Here is a 22,183-nt window from a genome sequence, read left to right on the forward strand (position 1 = left end):
TGGATACATAACTTTATATATCTTCTTGGTTTAGACATTTTTCAGTTGCTTGACAATATGCAAACAAACAATGCATAAATGAGCCATACAGAATAAGTTCATATAAAATAAAGAACTGTGGATGGAAACCTGGAATAGCAATTGCTGGAGAAACTCAGCAGATCTGGCAGCATCTGTGAAGAATTAATGTTTTGAGTTCTGTGACACTTCCTTAGAATGAGAAGCAACAAAGAAAAGATAGTATTTACGCAGGTGATGGGACATTGGGTTGGGGGAGAAGAGTGTTGACAGCACTTCTAATTACTTTTAAAAAACACATTGGATCAACAAAAAGTAAGTAAAAGTCTTAAGCGTCCAGTGATCAGAATATCTATTTTTTCCACTTGAATAGGATCTATTACAAGGGGCCATCAATAGAAGGTCACTATTAAAACTAAGGGAATCAGTTTAGTTCAGTTGGGTGGATTGTTGGTTTACAGAACAGCAAGATGCTAACTGCATGTGTTCAATTCCCGTCACTGGTTTGAGGTTATTATGAAGGACTCTCCTTCTCAACATCTTCCCTCGTCTGAGGCCTTGTGGGTTAAATCACCACCAGTCATTTCTCTCTCTCATGAGAGAGCATCCCCTATGGTCTGGTAAGACTATGGTGACATAACTAGGCAAAAGTGAGGACTGCAGGTGCTGGAAATCAGAGTCTAAATTAGAGTGGTGCTGGAAAAGCACAGCAGGAGAGGCAGCATCCGAGGAGCAGGAAAATCGACATTTCGGATAAAAGCCCTTCATAAGGTCCTGATGAAGGACTTTTGCCGAAATGTCGATTTTCCTGCTCCTGGGATGCTGCCTGACTTGCTGTGCTTTTCCAGCACCATTCTAACCTAAACTATGGTGACACAACAACAATTAAAACTAATAAGCAATTCAGCAGTAATTTCCTGACTTAGAGTGGGTGGAATGGACCTTGCTACCTCATAACATAGTTGAGGTGAATAGAAAAAGCCAGAACACAAATGAGGGAGAAAGGAAAATTTGGTATATTCATAGGGTAGATGAAATAAGGAGGGTGGAGGCTTGTGTTGAGTAGAAACACAGGCATGGGCCCATCAGACAGACCTATCTGCCTCTGTTGTGTACATTTCTTGGAACTGTATATTTAGAATACTGTGGCACAGTTTCAGAATTAACATAGCAAGATGCTGAGGTGGGTGGGGGTGGGGGCTGCCATTGGAGGAGCACAATATCCATTAAGCACTTATAATATGAGCTAGCTTAAAACCTCTATTTTATATCTAAAATAAAAAGAAAAATAGTCAATTGCTTCAGTTATACTTTTTCTTATCATTCATACCTTTTATCTGAGACGATAGGGACACGCCATCCTTTGATTTGACTGAGTTCAGTGTCAGAGACCTCAATCTGAAGGGGAAGACGAGGCACCCAAACAGTAATTTCCAGCGGTGCACTCAAATGCTCATAAGTAAAATTGACAATAGCATTCACTTTGCCTCGCATCTCCTTGCCGTTCACTAAAACATAGTCACATCGTTCCGAAACCTGTGACAAAGGGGAAAAGTCTAATCAGTACAGCAACATAGAGATGAAAATGTCACTTTACACAAGACAGATGCAGACACTCAGCTGAGTGGTCCCACACTCAAAACCGACACAATCATCCATTAAAGCTACAAAGCTCCTTAATAATTTACTTTATCATCATCCTTGGAATGCAGTGAGACTTAAATGGCTACACCGATCTTATTAAAAAAAATCAAATAACTCTGGAACATAAAAATTTAGTTAAGTTGTAAGCTAATATTGACTAGAATATAGTAGTCCAGGAGGCAGTTATAATTAAGAACATGAAAAAATACTGCCCCCTTTTTATACTTGCAATTTTACACAACTGGAATCTTGAAATCAGCAATTGTTTAAATCTCAACCTTTCATCATTATATAAACACGTTTACAATCAAAATAGTAATATCAGTATCTCTGATTGAGAATATTAATGGCATCACTTTAGGCCTGAAGAACTGACAATGACTCTGCAATTACTTACACCATTCCTAAATGCTGTGTCACTGCCTAAGCAAATTGGGACACAATCTTTTCCAATGAAATTTCTAGTGTAGCATTTGGATTAATGTAAGCCAGCTCAAATCTCAACTACACAAACATGTCATCAGTGTTCACTTTTAAACCAACTGCTCCAGAGAGCATTGCTTAACAATCCCAACTCAGCTGAATCTGTCATAGCTCTGCATGACATAACATCCTCTTGACTACGCACTGAGAACTGCTGAAAAATTAACATAACCACACAGCAAGAACCAAAATAAAATAACATCAGCCAGTAAAACCCCAAATACATCAGCTTCAAAACTCTGTATATATATTTTCAGAGGATGTAAAAATATCAGGAAATCTTTCCTACAACTGAATTGCAAAAATACCTCCCCTTCTCAAAATACAACTGATAGCAAAAAAAAAGTCTCAAGATAGATTTCATCATTGGATGATGCAGTACCAAGTATCTGAGATCCCTAGAATGAACAGGCATGCAGGGGGCTTACAGGGAAGCTGGCAGCTGGCAAGAAAGAAGGGATGAGACACAAATGGAATGAAATCACCTGATATTACAAATACCTTAACACATGTGTATGAGCTTCCCTAATTGCTACTTGAAGGAAGAATTATGCTCACCCAGTTTGATGGGTACAATTTCAACCTCAACGTAAACAAAGAGACAAACAAAATAAAAGAAACAAAGGATGAATGAAAGAGTTAAATCATTGTTACTCATTCACAATGTAGTTAGAATTGTCTCATTCCCCGTTTGGTAAGTAACCCAGTATTAACCATATTAAAAGGACAGGGTAATGAGCCAGGAGGATTAACCTGTAGACCAGTAATCACAAATCAGGTCACTCACTCACTTTCTATCAGGGAACAGAATGGAACACACCACTAAAATGGATATATTCAGAATACTTGAATTGAGCAGACTTACTTGTCTGTTCTGATTTATAAGTTACTCTCAAGTATTGCGCAGTTGCATAGCAGATTAATAACATCACAGGTGCCTAAACCCTGATACAAAATGCTGACAAATTAGTCCAGTTTTGCCATCTCCATTACTGCATTGCCTCTTTGACCATGACTGTCATCCACAGCGGCTCAGTGGTTAGCACTACTGCCTCACAGTACCAGGGTCCCAGGTTCGATTCCAGCCTTGGGTGACTGTGTGGAGTTTGCACATTCTCCCCGTGTCTGTGTGGGTTTCCTCTGTGTGCTCCGGTTTCCTCCCACAGATGTGCAGGTCAGGTGAATTGGTCATGATAAATTGCCCATAGTGTTAGGTGGGCAAAAGTGAGGTCTGGAGATCAGAGCTGAGAGTATGTTGCTAGAAAAGGAAAATCGATGTTTCGGTCAAAAGCCCTTCATCGTAGTGCTAGGTGCATTAGTTAGAGGGAAATGGATCTTGGTGGGTTACTCTTTGGAGGGTCGATGTGGAGTGGTTGGGCTGAAGGGCCTGTTTCCACATCGTACTGAGGACACAAGCTTACTGATTTCATGTGAACACTAGTTACTATTGGGTTTGCACCTGAAGTCAGGACTCAGCCAATTTCTGTGCAACTTATTACATACTTCTAATATCGTTAAATCTCTTTCCTACTGTCATTACAGTTTTCTTCTATCCTTGATGGCCAACTAGTACTGAATTATAATTTGAAGAAGTTAAACAAGTGCAGATTTCTACAAACAGTTTATACAATGTTGTCACACAATACTGTGCTTTAGTCAATAGTTCATTGCACTTCTTAGTCAGCCAGCCAAAACATCTGACTGCTATCTCCCCTGAGGGTTAGAAAGAGAGATAAGAGGAATGCATACTGACATATCAGAAATCTCTACCTGTCAATAAGATTTTGAGATTCAGCTTTATACCTGAACAAGCAGCAAGCAAGGAACCCAGTTAAATACACTAAAAATGTCAAGCTATGTAAGATTTTAACCAAACACACTTTAGCTGATGGGGTAAGGATTGAAATGTATGTTCTTTAATCTCAACAACTTCCCAGATTGGACTGTAGAAGCCATGGTTCTTATTTTTTAACTCACATTATGCAGCATCTAACATGTGAAAGACGGACTGGATGAGGAATTACTTTGACACTGACAAGAACTTCCCTGTAGAACATTTTTGTGGGAAAGACAAATCTGTCACGTCTCATCATTTTGATGATGTAAGTGAACGAACAATCAGTTTTGACTGACATGATGCAGTAGATCTGTGACATACCTAACATGTTTTAGAGACCATAATACTAATTTGCCAGGCAAAAAACCTCTGAGCGTCCAAGCATCCATGTCTGGTTTTGAAAACTGTTGCGTTTAGGATGAAGAACTGTTACCTTTTATTAGCTTGTTGCCACCAAAGGGCCAGTTAATGTGAATGCGAGGCAGAATTATCCTGTTGCAGCAGAACAATGAAAAAGTTCTCAAGCTATAAGCATAATTGTTGTAGAAAGGTGTACTTTACACCTATCAATCTCACAAGTCAACAGTAAAATTTTTTAAACACTAATTATTTACAAGACATGTCAGAGTGAGGTCATACATCTGATTCTTTAGACAATGGGTCTTCTTCTGCCTTCATTATGGCAGAGCTCCTTTCGGACATTGCTTTTTTATTCCTTCATGGGATGAGGGTGTCACTGCCTAGGCCAGCCTTTGTTGTCCCTCCCTAATTGCCCAGAGAGTGTTTAAGAGTCAACCACATTTCTGTGGATCTGGAGTCACATATAGGCCAGACTAGGTGAGGATGGCCGTTTCCTTTCCTAAAGGGCATTGGTCAGCCAGGTGGGTTTTTCCTGACAATCAACAATCAATTCATGGTTATCATTAGACTTTTAATTCCAGATTTTTATTGAATTCAAATTCCGCCATGTTTCATGGAGGGATTTGAATGCAGAGTTCCCTGAATAGTACCCGAGTCTCTGACTTAACAGCCCAGTGATAATACTACTATGCCACTGCCTCCCCTTGAGAAGGAAGTATACATTGTAATTGGTTTCCAGAGCATTTCAATAGTATTTGCATGCCAGAATACACCCTGTGGTTCTGTCTAATCCAGGAGTTGAAATCTTGCAGGCAGCCTGCAACATTCCCCAGAAAGTGCTCATTCTGCCCCTCTGTGACACTAACTGGTGGGATGGCCACAGGCTGTTGCTTAATTCTCTGTGCTGCTGCTGCCATGACCCAGTTTCTCTGTCTGAACCTACACTCCTCTATAAAACTTTCTGAGCGGGGTTCCTGCATGGGCTAGAGTGCGCCTCGTTCCTTCATGTACTTGCTGACAGTGAATTTTCTCAGTGCACATTTCATCCTTATGAAGCATTTTTGATTTACTGAGAAGTTTTACTCATTGTGGCCAGTTGATTGACCCATTTTGTGCTAACTCTACTTGTCATGTTCTCCACTAAGGGCCTTCTGACTTGCTTCATCGCCTTTTGCACAGCTTTTCCTTTTCCATGGTTTGGCGTTAAGGTAGACCTTGAAGTCAGTCACTTGTTGTTCCCTATCACCGCTAACCTTCATTTCAGGCATTTCCCCCAACTTCTGGGATCAGAATGCTGGGCTTCCCATGTGGTGTTGTCGGAATCCTGTATCCAGGGTTTGACTTTGTGCTCTTAGTGCCACTTATCTATCGTTGTGTGGGTCTGGGAACCGCTTATCACCATGTAGAAAAGTGTGGACCACACTGCAAACTTTAACGAATGTTGTTAAATGTAACTATTTGCAAAGCTTCTGAAGCCTAACAAACACAAACACATACTTTAGTTCCATGTGATCTGACATCATTCTGACATAGCTCCTTCCATGCTCCTTCCTCTTGGAGTAAGGATATGAACAGAGTGTGGCTTTAAAACTGGAGATAATGGGAATCAGGGTCCACTGGTTGGAGACATACCTGGCTCAAATGAAAATGATCATGGTTGTTGGAGGTCAGTCGTCTCAGGTCCAGGACAGCTCTGCAGGAGTTCCTCAGGTTAGTATCTATGGCCCAACCATTTCTAGCTGCTTCAATGACTTTCCCTCCAGCATGTGGCGATGGTTGCTGATGATGGCACAATGTTAAACACCAGTCACAACTCCTCCAAAAACTGAAGCAGTCCATGTCCAAATGCAGCAAGGCCTGGACTGTATCCAATGGCAAATAACATATGGGCAACACAAGTGCCAGGCAATGTCTGTCTTCAATAAGAGAGAGCCTAACCATGTCCCCTGAACAATCAATCATTGCTGAAACCCCCAGTGGTTACCACTGACCAGAAATTGAACTGGGTTAGCCATATACCTTTGTGGTGATAAGAGCAGATCAGAGGTTAGGGATACTGTGGTAAATAACTCACCTCCTGACTTCTCAAAGCCTGGCCATCATCTACAAGGTACAAGTCAGGTGTGTGGTGGAATACTCCCCTCTTGACTGCATGAGTTCAGCTCCAGTAGCACACTAGAAGCTTGACACAATCTAGGAAAAAGTCTCCCATTTGATTGGCGCCACATGCACACACGTCCACTCTTTCTGCTCAATAGCAGGAGTGTTTACATGATGCGCTAGAACAAGCCACAAAGGTTGTTTAGACACCACCTTCCAAACAGGTGACCACTGCCATCTAGGAAGACAAAGGCAGCAGGCACAAGGGAACACCATCACCTGCAAGTTCTCCTCCAAGCCACTCGCTATCCTGACTTGGAAATGTACTATTGTATCTTCAGTGTTTTTAGCCAAGATCTTGAAAATCTTTCCCTTACACCATTGTGCATGTCCCAACACCAAATGGACTACAGTAAGTCAAGAGGGCTGTTTACTACCATCTTCTCAAGAGCAGCAGGCAGTAGCACAAGAGTAATGGCAAATAAATGCTGGCCCAGCCAGTGAAGGCCATATTCCTTGAAAGAATTTTTAAAATACTTCAACATTTGTCTTGTTTTATTCTCTTATATATTTGTTTGCTTTTTTTTTCCCATTAATCCACAATGCCATGTGGGAAACCTCAAAGCCATGGATTTTTTCACAGTTACAAAGTTCATTTCTTAGCTAGCACTGTTCTACACTTGTTAAGGTTATCTAAGATAGAGTTATAGAAGTTTTCAACAAAGAGGAAAGCTATCAAAGCAATCATGTCCATGTGACTCATTGCTAGAGCAATCCAAAACTAATCTCACAACCTTAGCATCACTACAGAGCCTGTTATTTTTCTCTGCTAGAAATAGTTTTCCAATTTTCCCCTAAAAGATACAACAGTCTCTGCTTCAACCAGTATCTGTGCCAAAGCACGACATGGTCAACAACCATCACACTATAAAGAAATTTCCCCAGATTGTTCAATTTTCTGTAGCTGTACTTACACTGAAGAGTGAAACTTTTACTTCAAGTCTGATCTTGCATCAGCAGCCTCAGCAAGTAAGAACATTTCAAAGTCTGATCATAGAATTCCTACAGAAAAAGGCCATTTGGCCCAGGAGGTCTCCACTAACCTTCTGAAAAGCATCACATTCACACCCAACATTTCCCATGTCTAACCAGCTAGCCTGAACACAATGGGCAATTTAGCATGGCCAATCCACTTAACCTGCACATCTTTGGATTGTAGGAGCAAACTGGAGCACCCGAAGGAAGCCCACGCAGACACAGGGAGGACATGAAAACTCCACACAGACAGTTGGCTGAGGCTGGAATTGAACCTGGATCCCTGATGCTGTGAGGCAGCAGTGTTAACCACTGAGCCACCATGTTGCCCTTTGCAGTTGACACCAATGAATACTACAGAAAAAATTTATTTGGAATCCTTCCCTGACAAACTATTCCTAATTAAACTACGAGAGCAGCCGAGGTACAAAATTGGTTATATATAACTGACAAGAGAAAAGAGACAAAATAGATAGGCTTTTTTGAAAACACAAATGATCTTGCTAGCGAAGCAGGTTACAAAGAAGTACTTTTCAAACATTTCAGACTTTTGTCCCTCCATTCTCCCTCCCACATGTTCGAAGGAATAAACTGCTGGACCTAGTATCCCAAGGAACACACCATACAGTGCGAAAAAATGTAAGAGGAAGAGTAGTAACAGAGTCGCTGTGTGAGTGAAATGCTATTGGGAGAAAGTATAGGACATTAAGTCACTGACATCTAATGCAAAGGGGAACCTACATCAGATAGGGATATGAACTTCAGAAGTGATGTGGAGGAATCGGTATTGCACTGGGGCGGACAAAGTTAAAAATCACACAATACCAGGTTATAGTCCAACAGGTTTATTTGGAAGCACCAAGCAACATCCTGGTGTTGTGTGATTTCAAACTTCAGAAGGTAATCCAGATAACAGAAATATTAACAATTGTCTTTCAACAAACTGACACTGTTGTGAAGTTATGCAAAATCCTGGGCATAGTCATGGAACTATGACTTTTCCAGTTGCATGCTGAATTTTCTCTTTTTTATTCACACGTGGGATGTGCATGTTGCTGGCTGGCCACCATTTATTGTCCATCCCTAGTTGCCCTTCAGAAGGTTGTAGTATTTAAAGAAAGAGAAGTTCCCAGCAGGAAAGTGGGGGTAAAGAAAAACACTTTGACCAATAGCTGTTAGGTTTTGAAGGACAAGAATGATAAGTTATGAAATGTTCAGGATGGCTTTCAGTTGGCATCCTGACTCATGTTGACAGTTATCATTCTGACCTTTGCAGACATTGTTCCTTCAGGAAACTTTGCAAATTCAGAAGCTTTGCAGGAGAACAGTTGAATCAGGGTTCCTGTAAAAGTAGGTTTCTCTGAAAGGCAGAAGGGTAATCGGGTAGCAAATGAACACCTAACATTGTCCAACCAAAAACATCATTCTCAGTAGCTATAAACCCAAGCGTGTGGCTTCTAGTAACTAAATCTAAACACTTATCTTAAAGCATGCGACTTCCAAGAGGTTTCTTTGTAAAAATGTCCCCATGTCTTTTCAGTGACCCCTTCTAAAAGAAACAATCCAGGAATCTCTTCAGTCTTTCCAAAATGAGCGATTGCCCATCATCCTCTAAGCATGAAATCTCAAAAAATGAAGTGGCTTTAGTAATGACACTGTGTATAATAGATTCTAGATCATCAATCACTTTTCCTCCAGCATTATTCATGATCCACCAGGAACTGCACCAGTACCTATGAAATCCATTCCAATTTTCACACTGTGCTAAACGTCAGATGATATTGTCATTCCTTCATTATTGCTCAGTCAAAATTCCACAACCACCTGACAGAACTATGGGTGTGTACTCATCAGATTGGCTGCAGTAGTTGGAGGGCCTGGCTCAAAACTATCTTCTGAAGGGGCATTAAAGATGGACAATAATCACAAGACTAGTCGATGGCACCCACATTCAATGAATTTTTTTTGAAGAAGTTAAAAATCAAGTACTATATTTTATTTTCAAATGACTGTGGATGTTAGGTGAATTGTACTTTTCAAGACTTATATATTTTTGGTAGATATTGGTATCAAGGGACATGGATCAAAGACTGGTATTTAGAGTCAGGGTGCTGATAAATCATGATCTAATGGAATTGCAAAACAGGGCCATAGTGCCGAGTGGCCCAATCCTAAGTCCCTATGGTCTTGACAGTAATTGAGACAATTAGATGAAGAAAGTCATAGCAGAGGTAGAGGCCAACTTGTAACCATAGAAGTGGGAAGAGAGTTTATGCAGTTTATGAAAAAATGGGATTAGGGAAACAGTGAATTCAGAGGAGAAAATAAAACAGAAATAGACATGTAGATGATAATCACAGGATAAGGAGACATTAAATTGAGAGGCTGTGGTCAGAAAAGAGGGAGGGGATCCTGGAGGGAAACTCTGGAGAGATGGTGACAGACAATCAAGAGTTTGAGGAGGGTTAAGGTGGGGGAGCAGGCTGAAGGAGGTTGAAGGAGGAAATGTTATCAGAGGAATAGTAAGAAAAGGAGAAAATGAGGACTGCAGATGCTGGAGATCAGAGCTGAAAATGTGTTGCTAGAAAAGCGCAGCAGGTCAGGCAGCATCCAAGGATAGAAAAGCGCAGCAGGTCAAGGCAGCATCCAAGGTTCTGGAAAAGCGCAGTAGGTCAGGCAAGGAACCTCGGATGCTGCCTGAATAGTAAGAAAAGCCAAGGTATGGCTCAAGGGTCACAATGTTACAAAACATGAGGTCCTACATAATAGGCCATATTTCAGTCAACACTTGGATGTCAATACAGTCTGTAATATGAAGGTTTGGTGGCAGAATGTGATGTCCATCTTTGGATTTCTTACTTAGGAGTGGCAAAACTAGGGAAAGGGCACAGAACAGATTTATTAGGATGATGCTAAGGATGTATGAGGCCTTATGTGCCAGGACAAATGACAGAATCTGGAGCACTTTTGATTAGAACAACAAAAGCTAAATGGAGGTGATCAAGGTCATGACTATTTGCAAATAATTCTTTGTACAAAAGGAATAGTGAGCTGTAATAGACCAAATGAAATTTGGCTGAGGAAGAACAGTGCAAGATCCAAACAGAATCCCCTGCTATGTTGCACATTTGGTGGCCCTGAAACACTTCAACGTAATAACAGCTTACTGCTACGAACACATTTTCTTCAGTGAAACTTGAAACCTTGCACCTCAATTCTCAATTGCCCAAAGTTGTCACTCGATATCTGGATAATTGATCTTGTTTCAAATTTCTGTGAACTGTTAGGTGCATTGAGGAATCATTGATGTAGATGTGTGTGTTATTATGGTCACAATACATTGTCAGGATTTTCCAGCACAATTTTATTAGCAGACCAGAAATTCTGTCGAGAATTGAGTTTAAGCTTGTAGTTTGAAAAGTAAACAGCTCTGAGGTGATTTGATCAACACATCACATTTTCTATCAGAGCAATGGAATTAACATTGCAAATACAAATTCTTCCAATAATTTCCCTCCTTCAAATGAAATGCCTCAGGGGCCTTTCTCGATCAATCATGGAATTTCAGATATTTTGGTTACACAATCAGTTTATCCAAACTGTGGCTATAAACAAAAAGTTACTGTTCAGAGAAAAACAACCGAATGATGATCTCAGCAGGAATAGAATGGTCTGAGGCTTCACAGGCTCTGCCATGACAACACATCTGCAGAGAGCGCAGACACTTACTCTCAAGGAAGATACTGATATGTGTAGAAGCTCAAAGATTGTCAGTCATCAGTTAGGGAACTTTAACGGGAGAAGAGTCAAGGCTTTCCATTATGCTGAGACATATTCTAGGCTGAATGAGAACAATAGTTTGAGAAAAAAGGAAGAAATAACTATCAGGCAAACCAGCAGAAAGATCGAGGCAGGATGTAATTACTGTGGAGGACATCATACAACAGAAAAGAAAGCCCATCCAATGTGGGGGAAGCAGCATTTTAACGCAAAGAAGCTGAACCACTTTGTATGCCAGTGTTTAGCTGGAAAGAAGTAAAGCAAGCCAATAAAGATGGTCTCTGGAAAGATTCAACCAATGATTCTGACAAACACTCCATACCATACAACAGGTAGGCATCGCCATGCCTAAAGGTGATCAATGGTTTGCAACTGCAAGTGAACATCAAGGGAATGTGAAGAGTCAAATAAACATCAGTGCTTTGTGCAACATCATGTTCTTCACAGACACGTGTGAAGTGACTTAGGATGGTGACCTGAAAATGAAGGCTTGGATAATAAAGTTGAGATTATATGATGGGAGTAATCTTTGTTGTGGTTCTGCTCGCCGAGCTGGAAGTTTTTGCTGCAAACGTTTCGTTCCCTGGCTAGGGAACATCATCAGTGCTGTTGGAGCCTCATGTGAAGCGCTGCTTTGATGTTTCTTCCAGTATTTATATTGGTTTGTTCTTGCCGCTTCCAGGTGTCAGTTTCAGCTGCAGTGATTTGTATGTGGGGTCCAGGTCGATGTGTCTGTTGATGGATGTTCTTGCCGTTTCCGGGTGTCAGTTTCAGCTGTAGTGGTTTGTATATGGTGTCCAGGTCAATGTGTCTGTTGATGGAGTTTGGGGATGAATGCCATGCTTCTAGGAATTCTCTGGCTGTTCTCTGTCTGGCTTGTCCTATGATAGTGGTGTTTTCCCAGTCAAATTCATGTTGCTGGTTGTCTGAGTGTATGGCTACTAGAGATAGCTGGTCATGTCGTTTTGTGGCTAGCTGATGTTCATGGATGCGGATTGTTAGCTTCTTCCTGTTTGTCCTATAAAGTGTTTTGTGCAGTCCTTGCATGGTATTTTGTAAACTACGTTAGTTTGGCTCATGCTGGGTATTGGGTCCTTTGTTCTAGTGAGTTGTTGTCTGAGCGTGGATGTTGGCTTGTGTGCTGTTATGAGTCCTAAGGGTCGCAGTAGTCTGGCTGTCAGTTCTGAGACGCTCCTGACGTATGGTAGAGTGGCTAGTCCTTTTTGGAAAACCAACGAGTCCATTTTGGCAGTGGGGCAGAAGTTGAGACCCCTACTCAGGACTTCAATCTCTTCTGGTCGAAGGGTGTGGTCCGATAAGTTGATAATAGACTTCCCCACAGTGATGATGTTGTCTACTGTGGTTCCAGGGTGGGCTTTGCTATTACTGGTGAGAATGACAAGTCTCTCCAGTTTTTTTGTTCTTGGCGTGCATGTACGTGGTGCAGTTTTGTCGCCTTGTCTGTTTGGCAATGTCACGTAATTGTACTGATGTATCCTGAGTGCAGGCTGAGGATGTGGACTCCATCTGAATTTCAAGGTTGTGGCACCTGCTGTAGACTTGGTGCACGAGATGATTGAGAAGTTTACAAGAGGTGCGGTGGCAAAGTCTCTCTGCATAGTCTGTGTTGTAGATAGATTTAAGTGGGTTCGTGATCCGTAATCCTTTTGGGATCTTTCCTGGTTACAGGGGGCCAACACCTTCAACATATTGTCTGGCTATCACCATTGTTAACAGCTAACCCGAGGATGCAACTTTTTAAAAAAAGGTTTTGTGATTTACATATGAAAGAAGTGAAACTATCATTGTATTCGAACAGATGAAAGGCTTAACAATCAATTCTTCAATGTATAATTTCAGTTACATCACACTGTAAATTTTTGCTATTAATTCTGTGTGTTAGGATTGAGCCCTCCATTATCACCTGATGAAGGAGCGACGCTTCGAAAGCTAGTGCTTCCAATTAAACCTATTGGACTATAACCTGTTGTTGTGTGATTTTTATCTTTGTACACCCCAGTCCAACGCTGCCATCCCCGAATCATGACAATCTGAGAGTATACATCGATCTAAAGGGTCTCAATAAAGTTCTCACTCCCCCATCACTGAAGAAATGTTGCCACAACTTGTAAGGCAAAGGTGTTTATTACACTTGATGTGGAGGTTAGTGATTCATAAATGAAGCTGGATGAAAGCAGCAGTTTCCTAACTACATTCTGAATACTCTGTGAGAGATACATTTCACTGTTGACATTTTTACTGCTCTGGAAGAGGTTAAACTTAGTATGAGGTAATCAGTGATTGCCGGGAGTGAGTGCTGTTGTGGATTATCTGCCAGTCAATGGATGGAGAGATACAATGGAAAAGCCATTCCAGATGACAATCAGCATCTAGCATGACTGCTAGACAGAGATCTCCAAAAGAAACTAGAGCTGAACAAGAAGATGGTGAAATTCTTTCAGGAACCACTGGAGTCAAGGAGGATCCTAGAAGACTATAAAATGGCTAATGTAATACCCCTGTTTAAGAAGGGAGGGAGACAGAAGACAGAAAACCATAGGCCAGTTAGCCTGACCTCAATTGTGGGTAACATTTTGGGATCTATTATTTAGGATGAGTGTGCGGAGTACTAGGAAGTGTATGGTAAAATAGGGCTGAGTCAGCACAGCTTTCATCAAGGGGAGGTCAAATTTAACAAATCTATTAAAATTCTTTGAGGAGGTAATGAGCAAGTTCGATGAAGGAGAGCCAGTGGACATGATCTACTTGGATTTGACAAGGTACCACTCAGGAGACTGCTAAATAAGATAAGGTTCCATGTCGTTACAGGTAAGGTACTGGTATGGACAGAGGATTAGCCAACCCGCTGAAAGCAGAGAGTGAGTATAAAGGGAGCGTTTACAGGATGGCAGCTGGAGACTAGTGGTGTTCTGCAGGCATCTGTGTTGGGACTATAATTATTCATGTTATATGTTAACGATCTGGACAAAGGAACTGAAGACATTGTTGCTACATTTTCAGCTAACACAAAGATAGATGGAGGAGCAGTAATGTTGAGAAGTGGGGAGTTTAAAAATTTCTTGGAGAGGCTGGGAAAGTGGACAAAGAAGTGGCAGATGGAATGCAATGTGGCAAAGTGATTTGTTTTACATTATGGTCGGAAGATTAGAGGGGTACTTTCAAAATTTGGAAAGGCTTCAGAAGACAGAACCACAAAAAGACTTAGGAGTCCTAATCCCCGATTCTCTAAATGTTAACATGCAGCTTCAGCTGGCAGTTAGAAAGACAAAGGCAATGTTCGCATTCATTTTGAGAGGGCTAGAATACAAGAGCAGGTATATACTGAGGCTATAAAAGGTTCTAGTCAGACCGCATTTGGAATATTGTGAGCAGTTTTGGGCCTCATATCTATGGAAGGATGTGTTCACCTTGGATGGGGTCCAGAAGAGATTTACAAGAACAATCCCGGGGACAAAGGGCTTATCATATGAGGAACAGTTATAGAGTCAGAGGCATACAGCATGGAAACAGATCCTTTGGTCCAACCAGTCCATACATATCATTTTCCCAAACAAAACTAGTCCCACCTGTCAATGTTTGACCTATATCCGTCCAAAACCTTCCCTATTCATGAACTTATCCAAAGTCTTTGAAACATTATAACTAAACCTGCATCCACCATTTCCTCTGGCAGTTCATTCCACACACTGATGACTGTCTGTGTAAAAAAAGTGTCCCTCATCCTTTTTAAATCCGTTTCCTCCTAACAATATGTCCCCTCGTATTGAACTGCCACACCCTAAGGAAAAGACCTTTGTCATTCACTTTATCCATGCCCTTCGTGATTTTATAAATTTCTATAAGGTCACCCCTCAAACTTCCAGTCTATCTTTGTATCTCAAACCTTCCACTGCCAGCAATATTCTCTGGTAAATCTTTCATGGACCCTCTCCAATTTAATAATATCCTTCCTATAACAGGGCCACCAGAACTGCACACAGTACTCCAGAAAAGGCCTCACCAATGTCCTGTACAACCTCAACATGAGGTCACAACTCCTGTACTCAAAGGTCTGAGCAATGAAGGCAAGTGTGCTAAAAACCTTCTTAACTACCCAATCTATCTGTGATACAAATTGAGGAGTCAGTGTCTGACTAAACTTTCTGAAGTTTAGAAGATGAGGGGGGAATCTCATTGCAAGTTAGATTACTGAGGGGCCTGGATATAGTGGAAGTGGAGAAGATGTTTCCACTAAGGTGGGAGATGAGGACCCAAGGGTATAGCATCAGAGTGAAGGGATGATCCTTTAAAACAGAGATGAGGAGAAGCCTTTTTCAGCCAGAGGGTGGTGCATCTGTGGAACTCATTGCTGCAAGGCTGTGGGGACCAAGTCATTGAGTGCTTTTGAGACAGAATAGATAAGTTCTTGATTAGTAAGCAGATCAAGGGTTCCAGGGAGAAGACAGTAGAACAGTTTCACAAGGATATCAGCCATGATTGAATTGTGAGCACTCGATGGGCTGAATGGCCGAATTTACTACTACATAGTCTTAGAGTCAGAGAGACGTACAGCATGGAAACAGACCCTTCTGTCCAACCTGTCCATGCCGAACAAATATCCCAACCCAATCTAATCCCACTTGCCAGTACCCGGCCCATATCCCTCCAAACCCTTCCTATTCATATACCCATCCAGATGCTTTTTAAATGTTGCAATTGTATCAGCCTCCACCACTTCCTCTGGCAGCTCATTCCATACACGTACCACCCTCCTCTCACCGTAAACCTGTGCCCTCTAGTTCTGGACTCCCTTTATGCTCTTTATGGAATTGGTGATGCCTGAAGTCAAGTGCATATTGTCATTTATTGATGGCAAAAAGGCGGTGTCTGGATCGTGACAAACTGAGAGGTGTAATAGAGATGTAGTGATCGAAGGTCGAAGCACTTTCATGATAGCCTGAACTTGTAAAGTATTTAGCAGAATTGTTGCCTAGTTTTGTAATTAGATTGTGAACTTCTACATAAGGTCACTGCTAAGGATGTTTAGGGGTGTTGCAGTACAGAACAAGAAGCAGCTTTCCTTACAAACAAACAACTAATGAAAACAATGGCAATGTTGAGGTACTACTTTGTCAATCATGACGTCCCAATGCAAATTGATGCCAGCAAGACAGGGCCTAGATCAACTCTTACACAGCAATGACAGGCATTCGCACCCAGGGCATTAATGTGAACTCAATGACACTACACAAATATTGAGAAAGAGCACTTAACAATTGTCTTTAATTGTGAAGATTTTAATCAGTATTGATTTGGAGAGATATGTGATATTTAAATAACCAATTAGAAGGCCCTTCAGAGCATCTCCCTCAAACTACTGCTGTATGTTTCAAAGTATCTGCAAAGAATGTTAGATAATTTGCAGAGATATCATCTGAGCTGGAAATGTGTTGCTGGAAAAGCGCAGCAGGTCAGGCAGCTTCCAAAGAGCAGGAGAATCGACGTTTCAGGCATGAGCCCTTCTTCAGGAATGAGGAAAGTGTGTCCAGCAGGCTAAGATAAAAGGTAGGGAGGAGGGACTTGGGGAGGGGCGTTGGAAATGCGATAGGTGGAAAGAGGTCAAGGTGAGGGTGATACGCCGGAGTGGGGGTGGGGGTGGGGGTGGAGAGGTCAGGAAGAAGATTGCAGGTTAGGAAGGCGGTGCTGAGTTCAAGGGATTTGACAGAGTGAGTCTGTTTGAGAATGTGACTGAAGAGCTTCTGGGCAGAGGAGATGACCTGGGGTGTGCAGTGAGAGAGGGACTCACTGAAATCCTTGTAGAGGTAGGAAGAGAGCTTCTTCAAGGAAGGCATCCTTGCAAGAGGATTCGCAGTTGGTTAAAATCTTCAAGGAGAAAGTGAGGACTGCAGATGCTGGAGATCAGAGCTGGAAATGTGTTGCTGGAAAAGCGCAGCAGGTCAGGCAGCATCCAAACAGCAGGAGAATCGACGTTTCGGGCATGAGCCCTTCTTCAGAAATGAGGAAAGTAGAGATCATCTGGTCATGAAATATAAGCAAGGGATCAGATACTCCTGACATACTGTCAAGAGTAGCACTCCCTATGAAGAAAGTTGAGGATAGTTATTTGATAGAACAGAGCTTGGTTACTGCTTTTGTTGAAGCCTTTCGCCTTGCTACTCCTCAAGACAATTCACAAGAACACAATCATAAAACAGAAAAACGTTTTTATACTGTATGAGAAGAGCATGTTGATTGGTGACAAGTGGACTCTGATTGGTAATTTTGATGGCAATGCCTCTACCAAATAGATTATAATTAGATTAGTAAACTTTCCAGTTGTGTTTACACTTAAACAAGGCAAGTTTAACTCTGATTGACCAAGGCATTCCCTGAGAAATTAACTACAGAATTGCTATTGCCTATTTTGTTCCATTGAAACAGGCATAACGAGAATACGTCAGGCCCGTGTAAGCTAATACATGCGGCATTCAGTACACACAAGTGAACAACACTGAGAGCTGGTCTAATTATGCTAAATTAATTGTCAGCATAATTCTCAGAACAATCACAATTAATCAGTAAATGCTTTCTCATTTATATGTAACGTTGGCTACTGTGTCTATAACTAGGAGGGCAATGTTCAAAATGTCAGAGAAGGTTACATAGGCAGCTGGTAAGGGTTGCTGTCTCTGATGGACCTCAGGAAATGCAAAAAGCCCATTATCTGATACCAATCACACAGCTCACATGGCATACAGCACAAACCCCCTCCCACCCCATCTCCACAAGGGGAAGGAAGGCTCTTGAGTGCCCATTCTCTTTATGGGCTCCCATTACTCCTTGCAAAAGTTCAGACAGTGTGGCATAGATCAAGTTACATAGGAAGACCACCACCTTGACTTTAGTGCAATTATATAGATCTTGGTCGAACCTCATATGGAGTCTTGTGTACAGTTTTGGTCTCCAGACTTAAAGAAACAATAAAGGTTCACCAAACTACTTCCTGGGCTCGATGGATTGTTCTAAGTGGAAAGTTCAAATAGAATACCTATATATTCTCTGGAGTTTAGAAGAATCACAGATAATCTCAGTGGAACATGGAAAACACGGAAAATATTTACAGGGCTCAGTGCGGTAGATATAGGAATGAGGAATCCCCTGACTGAAGAAGTCTAGAACCACAGGACACAGTCTGAGAATAAGGAGCATACCATTTCGAATGAGATGCGGGGGGGACCTTCTTCATTCAGAGGGTGGTGAGTCTTTGGAATTCTCTGTGGAGGCCTGTGGAACAGAGTCATTCACGACTGAGACTGATAAATGACCACATTATCGTTGTGTCTGTTGGTATTTTCATAATGTGCGCAAATGGTGTTATCATAAATCAGCCATGATCTTATTTGATCGTGGATTGGGCTCAAAAAGCCTACTCTGGCTACTATTTCTGATGTTGTAATGTTTATGTAGCCTTTCTCTTCAAACTTGTAATTGGGGGAAACGTAAAATCCGGCCCTTTGCACTTTATAACAGAGGAATGAAATTCAATCATATTAATTAAAACAGAAACAATCAAAATACCTTCTCATTACAAGTATTTTGCACTGAGGGTTATTATAGTCGAAGACCTCTATGTATTATCCTCACAAATAGCCCTGTTAATCCTAACATGTTTTGTCAGGAGACTATACGCATGAATTAGAGATTAGGTGACAAATCCTCATCTTCGTAACATTAAAATCATCACAGTAGAGATGAAAGGTGATGGTACTGCCTGGTTCCACTGCACCTCTTTTCAATTCTGCCTGCTGATACATCGGATCTAAGCCCCATAGATTTATGAGAACTTCCTTAGAGACTCATGTTCTGCTAAATTAAGTAGTGTAGCAAGGAAATGTTTTAAAGTGGATGGGACCATGTGACTGCTGAATTTAAAGTTTTATTCATTAGGTGGCAGTGTTACTAAATGTAACACCACAGATGAATGATCAGCTTAAATAGCAGCTTTAGTGAATTGTGCATATTACGTGCAATTCAAAGGGTTTTTATGTTGTATTATAAAGTCATAGAAATTAAATAGGTTTTGTGCTGGAAAGTATTCCGGTTATTTAATGTTCCACAGCAGCTGAAGGGTCTTCTGGATTGAATTTCCAATAGTGTTGGCACAAGTCTTTCACAAAGGTTACTAAACGCAATCAGGAGAACCTCTCCCATGCAAATTACTGACATGTGTTGTGTGGTGAGGGCATCACAAGATATTTTGAAGGCTCAGAAAGGAGGGATTGAAATCAAATAAGCAGCATTTTTAAAAGTATGATCTTTTCAGTCTGTTCCAGCATTCTGGCAGCTGATCCCTTCCAGAACATTGCAGAGCAGCCATGGAAAATGTCAGCCTTTCCTAAATGTGTATTTGCAAGCTTCTGAAATTTCATTTCTCTGGGCCAAGGTTATTTAATCGAGAGAAGAGCATCATATTAATGAGAGGAATGCACTTCTCTAAATGTCCTACATCCAGTGTCAAGAAATTAAGCACAGCTGGTAGGGGTTTGTCAAGAGTGAAGCAAAGTTGCCTTCTTTTAGACAGTAGTGATAACATGGAGTGATTTACCATGAATGCAAATAAGGCAGCCAGTTGCCAAACTGCCTTTATACATGTTGACCGAGGGGAAGGAAACACCTTAGGTCTATCAGATGGGCACTGAAAGGCAACAGGGAGTCTTTATCTTCCCTGGGCTCCTTCCCTCTTCCCCACCCCTTTCATTCTGCCCCTACCCACCAATCATTCTCTGCTAAATATTGCTGTGTGTCACCTTGGATCAGGAATCATTTAAACATGTCTCAGTTCTAATCTTTTCTATAGGGGAGCAGAAAGTGAGCTGCTGAGAAATGGTTTCCATATTTTGAACTCAGTTTAAATCGACAGCAAGTAATCATTTTAAGTTATCAATTCAAGTAAAATCATTTTACTTCAAAGATATTAGCATAATTTCATTTTTAGGAACTGAAATCACAGTCAGATGGTTATTGATAATATTTACATGAAGACCTTGGTATAAATAAATAACCAAACGAGTGATTTTTCTTCAATGAACCATTAGCTTCACGGCCTTGTTATGTGGTCATGTCACATCTATTCTAGACTATAATTCTCCCTATCTAGTAAATCATTTTGAATGTTCTTTAGATCAATGCACAGACTTCTCCTGAATACTTACAAGATTACATATACCAGTAAGTATTGATTCACACAGTTGCCAATGTAAAATTATAATGTTAAAAAAAAGCCTCAACCTTGTGTGCACTTTAAGTTGATATTTTTGGATGCCCCAAGAAAGGTGAGCTATGAATTTTTGTCTATTGCGCTGATAACACTGGATTGATGGACTATATTGAGCTGATATAATCTCTGAGCAAACATTAAACCTGGGAATTTCCAGGCTAATAGTGATTATTAAATAATAAACCAACCAAAGGACAAATCAAAACTTGAATAAAAAATTTTAAAAACTAGAGATTTAGACAGAATCTGTCAATTGGCCAAGCAGGAGAAAGTGAGGACTTCAGATGCTGGACAGTCAGAGTCAAAAAGGGTGGCGCTGGAAAAGCGCAGCCGGTCAGACAGCATCCGAGGAACGGGAGAGTCAACATTTCAGGCATAAACCCTTCAGGAATGAGGAGGGAGAAGGGGAATGGAGATAAATAGGGAGGTAGGAGTGGGGCTGGGTGGAAAGGAGGTGGGAAGGCAATAAGTGGATGCAGATGGGGGGTAATTGTGATAGGTTGTTGGGGGCCTGGAGCAGTTAAGTGGGCAGGAAGATAGACACATAGGACAGGTCAAGATGGTGGTGCCAAAGAGGAGCGTTGGATCTAGGATGAGGTGGGGGGGAGGGGAGATTTGGAAACTGGTGAAGTCAATGTTGATATCGTGTGGTTGAAGGATCCCAGTGCGGAAGAGGGGTAATTCTTCCTCCAACTGGTGGGTGGCTTTGATTTGGCAGTGGAAGTGGCCCAGGATTTGCATGTCCTTTGAGGAGTGATAGGGGGAGTTGAAGTGGTTGGCCATAGGTAGTGGGGTTGTTTGGTACATGTGTCCCAGAGATGAATGGACATAAAATTTAACACTAGACTCTGTGTCAAATCTTTTCATTGAGGTCAACAAAAGCACAATGAAGCAGATTTCTGAGTAGGCGGCCAATCCAATATCAGCTCTTTCGAGCCAAATTGAAATCTCCTCATAACGTGTTTGTGTGCTGAATTGGCCTGATAGATCCCAGTGCACACAGCAGTACAGAGGAAGCTCAGAATAAAGAGGGATAGCGGGTATTCCTGTAAATGCAAGACAAAGAGGATAGCCAATGCATTCGAGAGTACAGGGCTAGTTTAGTGTGTATGAGAGTATAGGGTAGTCTAATACATACAGGAGTACACGGATAGTCCAATATATACAGGAGTACAGGGCTAGTCCAATACATACAGGAGTACACGGCCAGTCCAATACATACAGGAGTACGGGGCTTGTCTACTTCGTCCAAGAGTATGGGGCCAGTTCAATATGTACAAGAGTACGGGGCTAGTTCACTATGTAGAGTACAGGGCTAGTCCAATAGATGCAACAGTCCAGGGCTAGTCCAATATGTACAGGAGTACAGGGCTAGTTCAATACATACAGGGCTAGTCCAATACGTACAAAAGTACAGAGATAGTCTATTACATACAAGACGAAAGTGAGGATTGCAGATTCTGGAGATCAGAGTCGAGAGTGTGGTGCTGGAAAAGCACAGCAGGTCAGGCAGCATCCAAGGAGCAGGAGGATCAACATTTTGCCTGAAACGTTGATTCTCTAGTTCCTCGGATGCTGCCTGACCTGCTGTGCTTTTCCAGCACTACTCTAATCTTGACACTATGTCTTGGAATACAGGGATAGTCCAC

The 22,183-nt window shown here is 41.5% G+C and overlaps 1 protein-coding gene across 3 annotated transcripts in view; it reads right to left on the reverse strand.

The window, feature by feature from the left end:
• si:dkeyp-14d3.1 (transmembrane protein 132C) overlaps positions 1–22,183 on the reverse strand; it is a 1,122,524-nt gene that overhangs the window by 67,379 nt on the left and 1,032,962 nt on the right. For all 3 annotated transcript variants that reach the window (XM_060843670.1, XM_060843671.1, XM_060843672.1), the window contains one exon: positions 1,349–1,554. In XM_060843670.1, the coding sequence (XP_060699653.1) occupies positions 1,349–1,554 (206 nt within the window). The remainder of the gene's footprint in view (positions 1–1,348; positions 1,555–22,183) is intronic.

The sequence above is a fragment of the Hemiscyllium ocellatum genome, chromosome 24 (genome assembly GCF_020745735.1).
Source record: "Hemiscyllium ocellatum isolate sHemOce1 chromosome 24, sHemOce1.pat.X.cur, whole genome shotgun sequence".
Taxonomy (NCBI): domain Eukaryota; kingdom Metazoa; phylum Chordata; class Chondrichthyes; order Orectolobiformes; family Hemiscylliidae; genus Hemiscyllium; species Hemiscyllium ocellatum.